Source organism: Alosa alosa, chromosome 5 (assembly GCF_017589495.1).
Source record: "Alosa alosa isolate M-15738 ecotype Scorff River chromosome 5, AALO_Geno_1.1, whole genome shotgun sequence".
NCBI lineage: Eukaryota > Metazoa > Chordata > Actinopteri > Clupeiformes > Clupeidae > Alosa > Alosa alosa.
In genome coordinates this window covers 1,007,051-1,023,919 of record NC_063193.1, presented here as the reverse complement: position 1 = coordinate 1,023,919, position 16,869 = coordinate 1,007,051, and the positions used below count along the sequence as shown (strand labels likewise).

The following is a 16,869-nucleotide window of genomic DNA, read 5'->3' as shown; positions in this document are numbered from 1 at the left end:
ACCGGCCCAAGGGCCTTGCTCAAGGGCTCAACTGTGGAAACTGGGAATTGAACCCACAACTTTTCGGCTACTGCATGCTACTGCCTAGCTCCTTAACCACTACGCTTACACAGTCCCATAACACTTCTTAGTCTTATTTAGTCACAATTCAAATACAATACTGACAATAAAAAAACTGATGTTGATAGTGAGATTAATGCAGTTAATGCAACTCTATAGAAAAAAGATGCATCTTACTGCAAGATTAGTGTGCTGTCTCATCACGTTCTAAAGAGTCAGTGGTATCAAATTTCCTCAAAATAAAGGTCTTGCCTGTTTACACTCTGGCAGCATGATAAGTGAAAATGTATAGTAAATTAGCCATTCTGGAAGACAGATCTTGGGCAAGGCTTGCAGTTCTGTTCCATTGATTGCTGTTCCACTCCAAAAGCTCCCTTTCTCTCTGTCAGCAAATTTCATGGAAATCGGGGGAGTAGTTTTTGTAAACCGTATTTTCCGGACTATAAGTCACACTTTTTTTCATACAGTAGTTTGGCTGGTGACTTATAGTCAGGTGCGACTTATATATGAAAAAATATATAATTTGAACATGTTATATATCATAATTAATAATTGCCTACATTGTTTCGAGGGAGAGCAGCTTCACAGAAGAGAACTTCTGACGCCAAATTTGAGGAAAAGTTGGTAAACCATAACCTGACTCTCGCCAGATGAATTTCGTTCCGCCTAGCTCCACTCATCCATCTGGGATCAATCCATTGGAGTGTTGCTTTAGAAGGCTGGGCCTAATCAAAAAATGCTTGCATATGATTGAATAAGCCACTTGTCCGTCATCTATTGACGTGCTACTTCAACCACTCACATCGAAGCCAACACGTGACGCTGATAACAGTCTCACAGTTGCTTCTACGCAATGTCACATCTATGAAACTCCCGCCCTGCGTCCTGATTGGCTCTACCATAAAATTTGGTGCAGAAATCACTCTCAACGGAAGCGATCCCAGATGGATGTGAGTGGAGCTAGGTGGAACAAAATTCATCTGGCGATAGTCAGGTTAGGTAAACCACCCTTCTTACCTAATTTGAGGGTGCTGATTCTGAATATTTTGTTTACCAAGCTCAGTTCTGAGTTCTATGTAAATGTAGGGTCTGGGCACTCACCGTTCGCAGTGCTCAGTCCGAGGGGCGGGATAATCGGTTGTCTTTCAAATTCCCTCTGCACGCAATAGGACAGCGCTGAGTCCCATGCGTTTTCCCACCAGCGGAGCTAGTTGGCTAGTTTAAACTTTTGCCATCTTAAAACAAGCTTAACTCGTGTCACACTGTTGGCCAACAGCAACATCTTCTTTGTTTTCAAGTAGCACGGAATTCAAGCCAAACCGTTGCAACTCTACCATTATCATTATGTTAAGCTAACATAGTGAGTCACTCATTTGGTGTTTAATGCATTTCATCACAATAACAAGTTGCACAGATAACCTTCAACTCAGAATATATCCTACAGTACATATGAACTTAGATAGCGGGAATAAGCCTTATGCAGAATTGCATCTACCGTCAGCAACAACCGACAAGTAAAAAACATTTTACTTCTAGTAACACTGGATTTGGTATGTGTGCTTGCCTCCATATTAGAGCTTGATAATGTGCTCTTCTAATATGCCATTGAGCAGCATCACTTGTTGGTGGTAGAACCTCCGATCCTCGACATCTAGAAAACAGAGTGGCTCTGGCATAGTGTTGTCACGATACCAAAATTATGACTTCGATACAATACCTGCCATAAATATCTTGATACTCGATACTGAAACGATATCCAAATTCTAAAATATCTGGAAAAGAAAGGACACAGGCCTCCTCCAGGTGTATTGAGTCATTTGTGTTGAATTTGGTGCACTTTTGGTGCACGTTTTAAACTTCTAAACGTCCTACATAATTATTATTTTTGTAGTCAGTAAAATAGTAGTTTGTGTGTGATTTAAGTCCTTTATTGTTTGTTATAGCTCATTTATATTGTGTGGTGTATTGGCAATAAATTACCTTTAAATAGCCAAAGTAGGCTAGATCAAGGTCAGTGTTCAAATAACTGCATGCAAATCACTTACTGCTATGCAGAAGAGCCTAATCTTTAGGCCATCTGATGTAGGCTACCCTAGGCCTTCCCGTGCTTATGGGATTTCTTTGACAGTTGCAAAGGGAAAAGAGTGAAGATAGTCTTCTTAAGTATAAGTATATATACTCTTTTGATCCCGTGAGGGAAATTTGGTCTCTGCATTTATCCCAATCCGTGAATTAGTGAAACACACTCAGCACACAGTGAACACACAGTGAGGTGAAGCACACACTAATCCCGGCGCAGTGAGCTGCCTGCAACAACAGCGGCGCTCGGGGAGCAGTGAGGGGTTAGGTGCCTTGCTCAAGGACACTTCAGCCTTGCTCAAGGACACTTCAACCAGTAGGCCACGGCTGCCCCCAGTGTAATTTAATTATTTGCTCCCAGTGTAATTTAATAAGTACGTTTCAACCACTCAGGTCTTAATCAGATAGGCCTACACCATATTTGTTGCAATATCTGTGTGCATTCCTACATTAGGTCTATTTCTTTGATAGTTAACATCATTTGCTACCACATAACAAATACCAAATAACAATACAAAAGTTTCTTACAAACTTTCCTGCATACTTCTTAAATGTGCTGCAGTCCTAAAGGGTGTCCTAAAGACATAACTAGATCTTGAGCATCTATTACCAGTGTTCAATGAGCAGTTTTTGCAGTGATCACTACTGGACATTCCACATTGCTAGACAGCACTTGAGGATGACTTATTTCCACTTCACAAATAACCATCGCTATCTGCAATAGCTACAGTACAGGGACAAGAATCAGTTCATAGCTGAGGATTTGTCCTAGGTCCACTTCCCTTTCAGCATCAGTAATGATGCACTGGAGAATATTTCTTTTTGTTGCACTATAAAGGATATCTTGTCTAAATGTTTTGCAAATAATCTCCATAGCACTCTTCAGCACTCCTCAAACATGCACACTCTTCCATTTTTCTGCATGGCTGGAATTTGAATGATAGGAAAGAGCACCAGTGAGATGTTTTAACTAGGCAAGTAGCCTTAACAGTAAAAAAAATAGTGTAAATCCTCTGTAAAGACTGACAACTGTTCATAATAGTTAGTGACAAAATACTTTCTACAGAAAAATGAGTAGACACCTACTATTCTATCAATTTATTAGCAAGGAATCTATTTTGTTTCTAAACGTCATACTGAATTTTAGCTATTTATATTTTAATTTTAGCTTATTTTCATTTGCTACTTGAGGGTCTTTGGGGTAATTCCTGTCCTGTTCTACAACATATCTGATACATAAAGAGTATATTAATGCCTTATTTTTTTCAATTCCTATGATATCTGATGGCAAAACCAAAAAGTATGTGAATTATGCTAATTAGCAAGCTTAAAACTCATAATTGAGCTTGGTAAACAAAATATTTGTATTCAGCACCCTCAAATTGTGTGAAATAGCCCCTTTACCGACTTCCTCAAATTTGCCAACAGGACTTTTTCCTGAACGTTTGTTAGCTAACTGCTCTCCCTCTTCTTAATATTTAATATTGTTGGTTTAATACTGTTGCCAATGAAAAGTCGTTGTCTTACACCATAGGTCTCCAACACGTCACTCTCAAACTACCAGTTGCTTGCCGCCCCCTTCTGAGCTTGCCAGAGGCTGTGAGGCATTCCAGCCTACAAATTTTATAAAAAAGTAAATCTTACATAATTTAAAAAATAACTTAATTTAGGCTACCGTAGACCTTTTTGGATATTCACAATAAGATTTCCATTACAGCACAGTGCAAGTTCAATTAATGAATGAAAGCGGGTACCTTGTCTCGCAATAAACAGCGGATGGAAATCCCGACACTCTTTCAACTACATGAAACTTAACAGTGAACCATCAGATACCCCCCAGATTTCAGTGGCCATCAGTCCCAACATTTAGCAATATAATCAAAGAGTCCAAACGTAATTTAAATCCTTTACCAAACCGGACATCTTCTGCTTTTGATAGCCTACCAGTATGCCACTCCAAACGAAACGAAGCGCATGTCTCACAATAAAACGCACCAGGTAAGAAATAAAGGTCTGCCTCGAATACAAGCCTGCTCCAAATAAAGGTGCTGTGCTTTGCACAGCCTAAGTAAATAAAAGACCCCAGCCATAATTTGAGGATAGTCTGTCTCCTAAACATTCCTCACCCATTATCCAGACATGCATGAAAACATTTGAAAACAAAACTCACAGCCATAGGTTATTTTGACTGATGACTTTCTCTTCTGCATTGTCCTAACCGTTAAAATGAGGCATATGACGAGGCATTGCAACAATGTTTACAGAGATACACTATACGGTTGGCTGCAAAGATTGATATGCAGACTGTTACGATTGGCCGGGCACTTTAGGCTATAGTCTTTCTACGTAAGGGATAATGTATAGAACGCCGGCCATTATTGGAAAAATAAGTCCCGACAGGGCGAACCGGACCCCGACGCGCTAGTGGAGGGGTCTTGCTTTGCCCTGAAGGGACTTATTTTCCCAATAATGACCGGCGTTCTATACATTGTCCCGCTTATTGTACGGCTACTTGCCAAAACAAAAAAATAAACTAGAAGATCAGTTCTAAAGAGGTGGGTTTTAAAATACTGTACACATTTTATGAATGTACTTTGGTAGTCACTTGATTGAATAGGAGTAAGCAGGTCATTCCACCACCCAGCTACCACTAATAACACATTTTAATTGCCAACAAAGTAGTTGAGTTCATTGTATCTTGATAAGTTGTTTTACACACCGTTAATGGAGACCATCAACTCATTTTGATACATTGATTAATTCATATTTTAATTACAGAATTTGTGTTTTCTGCCTATGTGTGCCACAGTTTCAGTAGGTCATTGCTGTTACTATGACATTGATGATGTTTTACTGTCAATCCAACAGATCAATAAAGCAACAATAACCTCCACATCCATCAATCACATCTAACAATAGCATCCACCAATAGCATCTATCAATCAATAGCAACAACAATAAAACAATAATAGTGATAATAAATGCCTACATTACAGTATGTATCATTGTGGAAATGCCTTTTCAGTTCATAACACATTTATTTTCTTACAGGAAATTGGAGAGCTTTGCAAATTGTTTGAAAAGTATGTTCCTCACACCATTGATATGATCATCGATGGTATAGTGGATGGCAGACAAGGAGAAAAGCTGAAAACCATTGTCCCTCAAACAGATTTAAATATGGTTGGTCCATCATTATACTCAGTTGTATAGATTTAACGGTTCCTGCTGTCTAAATCATTAAGACCACCGCGCTAGCGAAGCGGCGGTCATATATGTTTAGTCAGAGCGTATTTTTTTCTGCATTTTTCATTTTTTTTCCTTGAGTAATTTTATGTCAACGATTCCCGGGACACTGAAAGACCGGGCTGCACGAAACTTGGTAGGCATGTAGCCCCACAGGGATGACATCAAACTATCGATTTTTGTTTTGATCTGTTGCCCACCCGCCGCACCGAACCCCCCAAAAGAGGAGGGTAGGACGGACACAGTTTTCTGTGACTTTCTCGAGAACTATAGGACCTAGGATGGCCAAATTTATTTTGTATGTTGGTCTCAAGGGGCCATCTCAACCCATCCATAACCACTCATTTGCGGTATAGCACCAACTAGTTTTTAAAAAAAAAATAGGTGTTGTAATTACATGTTTGGCTGACATGTTCAAAATTGCACGAAATGTGAAGTCTAGGATCATTATGACACTCTGAATGCATAACAAGTTTTGTGGAATTGTGTTCATGTGGAGGCCATACAATAAATTAAAGCAACACCAAAGCACTTCCTCTGTCGCACGCACACTATTTGTTTATCCAGCACCGGCTTTGCAAATAACGATGTCCACAGACAAGGTAGAGTATGTTGCATGATTTTATGATGTATGATGTATTGCGACATCAGAAGCAAGTCAAATTCGTAGTTTCTTATGTCTCATTCCATCGAACTACACATCCGCTACCCGATCTGGCAAACTTGCAGAGTGCGGTTATAGCCGATAGAGGGTCGTGAAGTGAATGCAGAAGTGCCGTTCACCCTGTTACGAGTTGATGAACCACTGGAACGATTTTGGAAACATTATTTTAAGGTACAAAAAACTCTTTGGTGTTGCTTTAAAGTGTCTGAGAAATGAGCTAGTTGAGAAGTTTATATAGTTAAATTACTTAATAGTGAATTATTGTAGTGAGGACTTTTATTTTAAAACAGTTGTGGACAGAGGAAACAGTTGGCGGGAGTCATAGTTGATGACAACTGAGTTGGAATGGCTGAATAGTTAAATACTTGAGTAGTTTAAATGGTTAAATTATTTAATAGGGAATTATTGTAAAAATTGTAAATATTATTGTATAAAAACTTGGATGGAATGTGCCTTATATCCTTGTAGAATGGAGAGGCACAGAGACAGTTGGCTTAGTTGAACAGAAAGCAGTTGATACAGGTGCAGTCAGCTTAATTGACTCTTTGAGGGGGCCTAGTTGAGCAGCTGGCAGTTGATACAGGTGCAAATCAATTTAATTAGCCCATTGTGATGTCATAGTGCCAATGCAAAGTCTATGGGGAAAAATAAGCTTGATTTTATTTATTTTATTAACTCATTGAGTGCCAAAAACGTAATATTACATTTTTAGCTTTTTTTTTTTTTTTTTTAAATGACAAAACTAGACACTCTAACACACCTTATGATTTTGGGAACTCTGTGATGAATGGAAATGAAATATATGACGATCGAAAACTCATGAAAACGCACAATCTGGACATTTTATCTGGACATTTTATCATAACTCGCCGTTTTGGGTCGAATCAGTGACGCATGCACGTCATCTCAAAACCAGGCCATTTTAGTGGGTCTATCACTAGGTGGCAGTCTCGCCAGGTCTCGCTGATCACTTCCCGGAAAGTTTACAGGCAACACCAGGTCTCACCTTTTAAACGAGCCATTGTATGTGTTCATAACACAGAATATGCTGTGGCTGTACAAAAATCATCAACAATGGTCTAGATTGCTGGCACTCTAGGACAAAGCTTCCGAAAACAGCTTGGCATTCAATGAGTTAATATTTTGAAAAAGTATAAAGTTTACAGAAACGAAAAGTACATTGCACAGGTGTCATTTTCAAGACCTACTAAGAATAATAATAACAAGGAGACTTAAAGCGATGGTTCGGAGTAATTTCACTCTAGGGTCCTTTGCACCATGACCCCGAGCCAAACACCCTCCCAGAACCTGTTTTCCCTTGGTCGAACCCTGGTCGAGTAGCGCTGTCAGAAACTAATGACTGTCTGCAGGCGCTTATGGAACCTATAGAGTATCTCGTAAATTACCCCACTAATAATGTCTTGAATGGTACAAAACTTCTACAGTAGTAGAACTATGTTCTTTACTCATAAAACAAGGCATTGAAAAGTTTGTAAGTACACCAGGAGTTTATTTAAATAACACTTGCCTGATGGATTCTACTCTCTGCTACTGTCTACCGCTGCGTCGACGTTACTTCCGTGATTTGGGAAAAGCCCGTAAAAGTCCTGGCAGGAAGCATGCATAAGGATGTAGATCCAGGAATGCACTAATATGTTGTTCGTAGTACCAGTTTGCAACAATTACTTGTTAACACTAAGTTGTAAACACTTCGCAAAAAAAAAAATATTAAAAACTGTATACAAAAAACGTTGATGTAATCGCTTCCTGCCAGGACTTTTACGGGCTTTTCCCAAATCACTGAAGTAACGTTGACGCAGCAGTAGATAGCAGCAGAGTAGGTATCAGGAAAGTGTTATTTAAATAAACTCCTGGTGTACTTCCAAACTTTCCAATGCCTCGTTTTATGAGTAAAGAACATATTTGTACTACTGTATAAGTTTCGTACCATTCTGGGAATTATTGGTGGGGTAATTTACGAGATACTAAGTTGTCATGCACTGTAATAATAATAAGACTTCGGATAACAGAACAGTGCATTTTCATGCACTGTAAAAATGCACAGAGGGAGTTATGACAAAACCGTGACTGTGGAAGTTAACCCTTAGAACTCCATTTTTGCAGGGTTTTCCATTACTATGTTTTAATGACTTCATAGAGGTCTCAGGAATGTGCAATACTGACTGTCTTCAGCACAACCAGAAGCAATATGATTAAAGTATTGTCATTTCATTATATATATATATATATATATATACTATATACACAAACATAATAAAAAAAATATATATTTATTTATTTTTACACAAATGATTGGCAAAAAAACAAAAATACATAATTAAACTTTTTCACACATTGATTATTACATTAGATTATATTTTTGTAACGTCTTTGACACATTCCGGTCATTGTACATGTTTTTAAAATGACAATAATGTTGGTTCTACTTCATGGATCCGAAAATTGTGTGATCCCTGAACCCTTCCATTTCGATAGACACCAGCGGCACCACCGAACAACGAGTGTGAGTCCGTTAAAGTTAGTCATTTCCCTAGGGTGCGTTAGGGGCCGTGCTGCTGGAGTTCTAAGAGTTAACAAACTAGCTTTCCTCAATGAATGGTATAAGCCAGGCCTTTTACACAACCTAAATTGTAACTATGCTGGCGATCCAAATAAAATCTCCTGCGACCCAGTCTTTGGGAACCAATGCATTAAATTATTCATTACATGTCTGAAAGAGTGATTTATTGGGATCATACACATTATAGACCGTACTACACACAGTTATGTTTATCTGCTCTTATTGCTTGTTAAGAAAAAAAGTTACTGCAGTGATGACATTCCCAGTTATGCAGACCGGCACTGTCCCCCTTTTGCTCCCCTAGAAACAAATGATGTTGCTATTATTAATAGTAAGGATCTTTGATAAAATGAATGCATATCTGAGCATATGAAGCCATGTTGATGATTGCTTGGCTGACTATGTCCCTGTGTTTACCTTTTACTTCAGGTAACTCAGCTAAGCATGATGTTAGAGGCTCTACTGCCTGATGGATTTAATGCTGAGGAACTGGAATGTTTCTTCCTAGAGGCACTTTATTGTTCACTGGGAGCCACTCTTCTAGACAGTTACAGGACAAAGTTTGATGAATACATCAAGAAACTGTCCAGCATGACTGTAGTACATGATCCTGAAGTGCTAGCTGGACCTGGAGAGATACCTGGTGAGATGAAATACATTAAAAAGGGAAACATTTATTTACCAAAAGTTCAAAATGAAATTATGACTATTTTATTTTGCATGCACACAGGGTATTTGCCAACACTATATGAATTCCACTTTGATGTGTGCAAAAAGAAATGGGTGCCCTGGACTTCCCTTGTCACTAGATATGTACACTGTCCTGATGTGAAGTTTATTGACATCCTTGGTAATACATTTCTTAATGCAATCTTATTGTGTCAATACCTACTGATTATTTGAGGTTTTACTTATGTCCTTTTTCTGTGCTGTTTCATTCTCAGTTCCAACTGTCGACACAACTCGTGCTAACTGGATTTTGGAACAAATGGTGAAGATAAAAAGGCCCGTGGTGTTGGTGGGGGAGTCTGGCACCTCTAAAACAGCCACCACACAGAACTTCCTTAACAGCCTCAATACTGATACCACAGTGAGAATGATACACTATCCAACATGTTTTAATTATTCAGCTCTTATTGCTTTGCAAAATTAAGCTTATGCCACAAATTAATAATAGTGTCACGATTTCAGTCTTAAGCCGAAAATCGATTGAAATTACATCTCGATCTCGAACTTCGAACTCAAATGTAGAATCGACGATGCAGCCACACTCCCAATGTCACGTCCAGCATACATGCCAAGAGACCAAAAAATACACGTGTTGAACGGCAGCGCGTTATCTACTCTAACTTCTAACTTCAACTAAAGCTGCAGTTAAAAAAAAGAAACACATAAACCGAACTCGAAGCATCTTCTACTCTGAAATCTCTGGTATGGAACTAAGCTATTTTGTCATTCATTTACGTCAGTTAACGCTAACTTACTCAACTTAGCAAGTTAAAAGAAGCTCTAGTTAGAGTCCAAAATTAGGCTTACTTTAAGGCAGCGGCGTCTGCACTCACAAGAGGGAGAGAGAGCCGCAGGTTCCAGCTCGCTTGTCATTGTTGATAATTGATATCTCCTTCTTATAAGAAACTTTGAAGGCAACAGTAGTTCCCACTACTGACCATTGAAAAACTGTGAGAGGGCCCAGTACAGCGATAGCCATAGCGGAGCAGGCAGAAGATCAAATAAACGTGAATTAAAGCGACTGTCTTAAAGCGACAGTGCACAATTTATACATTTGTTAAAGAGCATAAAATTAGCAGCATTTTTAAGCAATTCATATTTTAAAACAAATACTTTTCATACTAAATTATAGGCTATAATAAATGTATTTTTTTTATGTGTGTGTCGTGGAGGGGTTGTTGTTGCCCGCCGGCCAGTTTTCAAAACCCAATGTGGCCCTTGAGCCAAAAAGTTTGCCCACCCCTGTTCTACATCCTGACTCGGCTCGCGTACCCCCACCATCCAACACATAAAAAAAGTAACTCATTCTATTGACGCATTCCAGGCATCGTTGTTTAATTAGCCACCCTACATGATAACATAATCAAAATGTGCAACTAGTCTATGAGCTCTCACGTAAAAAAAAACACTGGAGAACCACATTAGACTGGTTAGATAGCATCTCACTGCAGACCACGCACTGTGGCTTTGGGCAGTCTGTCTCCCGATCCATCATACTTTCCTTTTCTTCACGCAGTCTTTTCTGTCTCGTTCTTTCTTTTATCGCCCTGCGCTCCATCTCCACCTTCATTAGTCTGCCCCCCATCCCATTCCATCGTCCTGCTCTGTTTCTCTCGCTTCTCCTCTTCGACCGCTTTAATTAGGCCTTTTGGGCAGTGTCCCTGTTTTTAGCCAGTTTTCCATGTTTACGCAGCCTTCTACCGAGCCTATACTTCAACGAAACTAACGCGCCAGATATTCTGGCTGCCCACAGGAAATCACGTGTAGCCTATTGTGTGTAGCTTATTTTTTAATGAAAACATACCCTATTATAGAGTTTACAAATTATTTCCTTTAATTTCACGTTTCCATATCATTATAACCCGATTCGAAATTATGTATTATTTATGAATTAATTAGAGTATTAATTAATTAATCATTTTTAACTCCTTTCCGCCATTGCCCTTTTCATCTCGCGTACCCCCTAGTGGCAGCTCGCGTACCACCGGGGGTACGCGTACCACAGTTTGGGAATCCCTGCTTTAAGGCATAACATGCACAGTGATAAGTGCAATATTCCATGAACACCTTGTGTCTCTTTGGAGTGTGCTGAAACAATCAAATTATCGTTCTGTGTTGTTTCATTTCATGTTCACGTCTATATTTAATAACTGTTCTGTTTAAGGTAGACTAAACATGAAATCTAGGATACTTCTGTCTAAACTTTTAAGAGGGATAGAGAGACAATGAATGTAGCACAGCACACACATAATTTATTTTAAAGGGTGACATGGAATGATTGAACGGGGTATTTATCCTTGTTCTGTGATATGACATATAGGCAACAACATTTTGGTTCCTAAAGCTTCCTAAAAACCTCTGTCGGAAAGCTATGTTAGGGTGGGGCATTTTCCATGCGTGGTTTGTCACCTATTTGGCATCCTTTGACGCTGATTGGCTGCCTTTGCTGCCACTCAAAAGAATGTAACTTTGCTGGCTTCGGAACACGGACAAACCAACTTCTTACAGCTATGACCCATTCACAGATTCAGCCTTATACTCTAGGCCAGGGGTCATCAAATGGCGGACCGCGGTCCGAGTCCGGACCCTGACGTGATCCTATCCGGACCCGGACCATAATAGCCTAATTTAGATTTTCACGTAAGATTACAAAGTTGCGCTAAATGTTTCGTAGGTTAGGATAACAGCATTTACTTCAGTAGCTTCGTGAACCATCATTTCGCTTGCTGCTTCTCAGCCAGTGAAATCTGTGCATTCTGATAAAGTCGAGTCACTGATAGCCTGAAATGAGCGAGGAGAGGAGACGGGACGAGAAACAATCAGAAGGATATGTAAGTTAGCGATAAGTAAGTTATTTTCAAATCATGGATTGCTCAAAGAGGAGAAAGCTAGACAGCGAGAACAGAGCTTTATATAACGATACGGGGGCAATACCACTCAAAACTGTCACGTCCATAACGCCAACTAAATAGGCTACCATGGGTGTATTATGGATGTGACAGTTTTGTGCGAAATTGCCAGGGACCGACTTTTCTACATATTCTGAGACAGGCGATTTTTAAAAGCGCCAATTTGAAGCACCTCTACTAGACAAAGCATAGGGTAGGCTAGACCTACCCATTCAACAGTGAACTGAGACCACAGAATATTTTCACGATTTAAGAGGGCAATATGATTGATCCACCACAATCTAGTTAGGCCTAAAGTACATCCATTCACTGCCCAACAACGTGATGTTCCTGGGTTTCCAGGATTTCGGGTAAACATAAAAAAAAAACTAAAATTAAACTTGCTGATTGAACCAGCTGTGGAATATCCATCCTTGTCTCAGCTCAATTTTTTTTTTTTAATTCACGTTAAGATCTTAAAAATAGCCAAGGCTACTCAGTTTTTCTCCCCAATTACTCTTATCGTATAAGTATATATACTTTTTTGATCCCGTGAGGGAAATTTGGTCTCTGCATTTAACCCAATCGGTGAATTAGTGAAACACAAACAGCACACAGTGAACACACAGTAAGGTAAAGCACACACTAATCCCGGCGCAGTGAGCTGCCCCTATGTTAAATGCAAATCAAACCAGCTAATAGGCTAACTGAAATAACACCCATGCCAATCTCTAGGTATGGTGAAGGGTATGTGATGATGTGGGGCTATTTTAATTCCAAAGGCCAAGGTAGCTTTATTAGGATGCACAGTATTCTGGATCCATGAAATAACTGGCCTTTAAAAATAAAAATCTGCCTGTCTCTATGGGAATTTAACATAGGGGTGGGAATACTTATGACCCCTGTATTTTAAGGAAGAACATTTATTTATTTATGATACATTATTCATTCACTAAGAAAATTGGTGTCCTTAAAGGTTAGATATTTCCTCATTTTTCACTTAAGGCATTAAGATCAATTTCCAAAAGATGATTTTATATTCCTCTTTTCAGTCAACTTTAGCATGGGTGCCAATACTTTTGGCCATCACTGTACATACATACATACATACATACATACATATTCATACCTATACACGCACATTAAACATTATGGTGCTCCGGACCTTTGCTTGAGAAAAATTTCCATAACTGGACCTCGCTGAAGGTTAATAGAATACCCCTGCTCTAGGCTAATGCATATGCCCGGAGGCTGTTTGTGTCTTGGGCTCGAGCAGAACGAAAATAGAACCGTTTCAACTAGGCCTATTTGGAATAATATGAGCATCTAAATAGACAGAGGCGGCTCGCTCAAAGGCTGATGCTTAGCCTATATGTTTTGTATTAAAAGTCGAAACGTGTATGAGTCTTAGGACAACAGTTGGAATACAAACGTTACAAATGTTTCCCATTACCAATGTCTCGGAGACAGCTAGGCTACTTTCATGTTTTCGCACCAGGCGAAACATATTCACAAACTAAAGACGCAGATCCCGACGACATGCCATCGTCTTAGCGTGAGCATGGCAACAACTTGGCAACAACTGATTCAGCTAAAGCTTGGCCAAGGGGGTAATCCGTGCTTCGAAGTTTGATGCCAAGGGTTCTAACCATGCCTCCACATTTGACGAGTTCGGAGTGACACACAAACGAGAAGGGCACTACATACACTTGACCATCATTGAACTTTCTCACCCAATAAAAGCTTACTATATATTGCTACTGTAAGACCGCCAATGCAATCACTTTAGACCAACCTTCTTAGTGTAGGCTAGGTGTTGAAATTAGATTGACCACTGTCCACTCCTCACTCACCAGGTGCTTATGAGGAAACTGTGTTCGCATGCCCATAGAGAGAGAAAATGTAGTATGCTGCCAGGAAATACAACCAGTGCTAACACTTTAAACAATTTCCATACAGATACAAATACATCTGTACATACCAAAGTTTCAGTATGGCCTATCTTAATGTAGTGGGAATCTGATTAAAAATGAACAACATCTCGTGCATTTCTTTCAGTAATGAAAAGTTTGCACACCGCTTGCATAGCCTGAAAGGGCACACCTCGGAACGTCGTGAACACTGCTGCAATCTGCTTGCCGTATATAGGGGTGTTCTTGAATGCGGATATACTACCGTTATTTAACAAAGACTAGATAAAACAGTTTTTGATTCTCTGTCACCTTTAAACATAGAGCGAGTGCATTAGTGTCTTTTAGTGCCTGGAAGGCTATAGGCTAACTTACAATATGATAAGGCTATGTGTTATGAATATGAGACACTTTTCAAGCAGAGGTGAAGGTGAAGAAATTTGCTGGATCAGCAGGTAAGATGGGACGGTAAATGCCACTCGCCCAAGTTCCAGGTCCGGTAGTGGAAACTGCCCTATAGAGACACACATACACCATTACACCATACAAGAGAACCAGCATTTTGAGTATTTGTTATATTTGCATTGATTTAGCTTTATTTAAATCTATGTGATGTCACTTTGGTACATACAAGTGTAAGTGAAAACGTGAACATTTACTTACCCATGAACATTGAAAATTGCTTGAATGTCCATATGTGTATATTTTTCCACAGATGATGCTGACAATAAATTTCTCATCAAGGACCACATCAACGGATGTTCAAAGAAATTTGGAGGCCAGTGTAGAGAAGAGGACTAAGGATACATATGGTCCTTCTATGGGGAAAAGGTTGTTGGTATTCATGGATGATCTTAACATGCCACTGGTGAGTTATACATTTACCAGTATCAGTGTTTTATAGTCTAGGGTAGTTTCACAGTCAGGGTGTATGTGATGTAATCCACATACATGTATCTATGTACCTCAAAATATGTGATTATGTTGGATAATTCCTAACTGTAAAAAACTTGACTGTGGGCAGAAAACTGGACCACACTTTAGTTAGTTTGTAAAACTAAAATAATATCAAAGGCTGAAATAGGATGACTGAAAAATTCTCACAGGATTTGAACAGAAATATTTTACACCTTGGTTTTGGGACTCATTCATGATCTAGACAAGGTTGACAATAGGAACAAAATCGGTGACAGTGCAGCAAGTCTTTCGACCCAGGAGTCCAAGTGGAAAAAAAGTTGTTTTGTGGTTTAAGTGGTTCTGAAAAATCTCTGTGTTCATGTGTATGTATGTTTTAAGGTGGATGAATATGGTACGCAGCAGCCCATTGCTCTTCTAAAGTTATTACTGGACCGTGGGGGGATGTATGACCGTGGAAAAGAGCTTAACTACAAGATCCTTAAGGACCTGGGCTTTATTGCTGCCATGGGCAAGGCTGGAGGTGGCCGTAATGAAGTCGATCCACGTTTCATTTCTCTCTTTAGTGTATTCAACATACCCTTCCCTGCAGAAGAGGCCTTACATGTCATATATTCCTCAATACTCAAAGGCCACACCAAGGTGATCTGTGCTAACATTTACCTTTGAAGTAACACTCTTCTTGTCAAATATAGATATTCATATTATATTTAATTTTATTATTTTGCCTCCCATATTAGTCATTTGAGGAATGCATCCAGAAAATTTGTGATAAGTTGACCTTTTGCACCTTGGAGCTGTACAAAATGATTGTTAAAGGTCTTCCACCCACACCCTCCAAGTTTCATTATATTTTCAACTTGAGAGATCTCTCTAGGGTCTACAGTGGTTTAACTCTGACCAATGCTGAGAGGTGTGTATACTCTCAGCTGCTCTTATGTTTTTTTTCCTCACATTCACATAATTATGCAAATATTTTTTAATAATTGACATCATTGTTGATCATCACTCATCACTCATTACTTTACAGATTTCTTACAGTCACCCAGTTTGTCCGTGTGTGGAGAAATGAATGTCTCAGAGTGTTCCATGACAGACTCATCAATGAAACGGATAAAACACTTGTGAGTCTCTCTCCATACTGAGTATTTTCAGTGCTGAGCTTAGTAATTGCAAGCAGTTAGGTTTGAAGATGCATTGTACATTGTCTGTACAGGTTCAGAATCATGTAAAGACACTGATAGAAGAACACTTCGCAGCAGACCTGGAGTCAGCCATGAGAGATCCTATCCTTTTTGGCGATTATAGGGCAGCCCTAACTGAGGCTGAGCCTCGTGTCTATGAGGACATCCAGGATTATGACGCTTCCAAAGCATTGTTTCAGGTGAAGGAAATAAAAAGAATAAATGTTAGAAAGGAAACACTGCCAGAATTAATACATGCTAGAAATAAAACTTTATACATGTAACTTTGCTGCAGGAAATTCTGGAGGAGTATAATGAATGCAAGACCCGAATGAACTTAGTTTTGTTTGATGATGCATTGGAACACCTGACCCGAGTACACCGTATTATCCGTATGGACCGCGGGCATGCCCTCTTGGTTGGGGTGGGTGGATCAGGCAAGCAGTCACTTACCAAACTGGCTGCCTTTACTGCGGGATGTGAGGTATTGTATCATAATGTATCTTATTTTAAGTAAAAGCTTAATCAATATAACCATACTTGCTTTATTCTGTGTATCATACTGTATCTGATTGTAATGCTACTAATCAAGTTTTGGGAGTATTGGGATCAT

The 16,869-nt window shown here is 39.3% G+C and overlaps 1 protein-coding gene across 2 annotated transcripts in view; it reads left to right on the top strand.

Moving 5' to 3' along the window:
- Positions 1-16,869, top strand: part of dnah10 (dynein axonemal heavy chain 10) — a 344,245-nt gene that overhangs the window by 201,485 nt on the left and 125,891 nt on the right. For both annotated transcript variants that reach the window (XM_048242756.1, XM_048242755.1), the window contains 10 exons: positions 5,191-5,322; positions 9,060-9,273; positions 9,361-9,480; positions 9,575-9,720; positions 14,873-15,025; positions 15,454-15,714; positions 15,813-15,985; positions 16,103-16,196; positions 16,289-16,456; positions 16,552-16,740. In XM_048242756.1, coding sequence (XP_048098713.1) covers positions 5,191-5,322; positions 9,060-9,273; positions 9,361-9,480; positions 9,575-9,720; positions 14,873-15,025; positions 15,454-15,714; positions 15,813-15,985; positions 16,103-16,196; positions 16,289-16,456; positions 16,552-16,740 — 1,650 coding nt within the window. The remainder of the gene's footprint in view (positions 1-5,190; positions 5,323-9,059; positions 9,274-9,360; positions 9,481-9,574; positions 9,721-14,872; positions 15,026-15,453; positions 15,715-15,812; positions 15,986-16,102; positions 16,197-16,288; positions 16,457-16,551; positions 16,741-16,869) is intronic.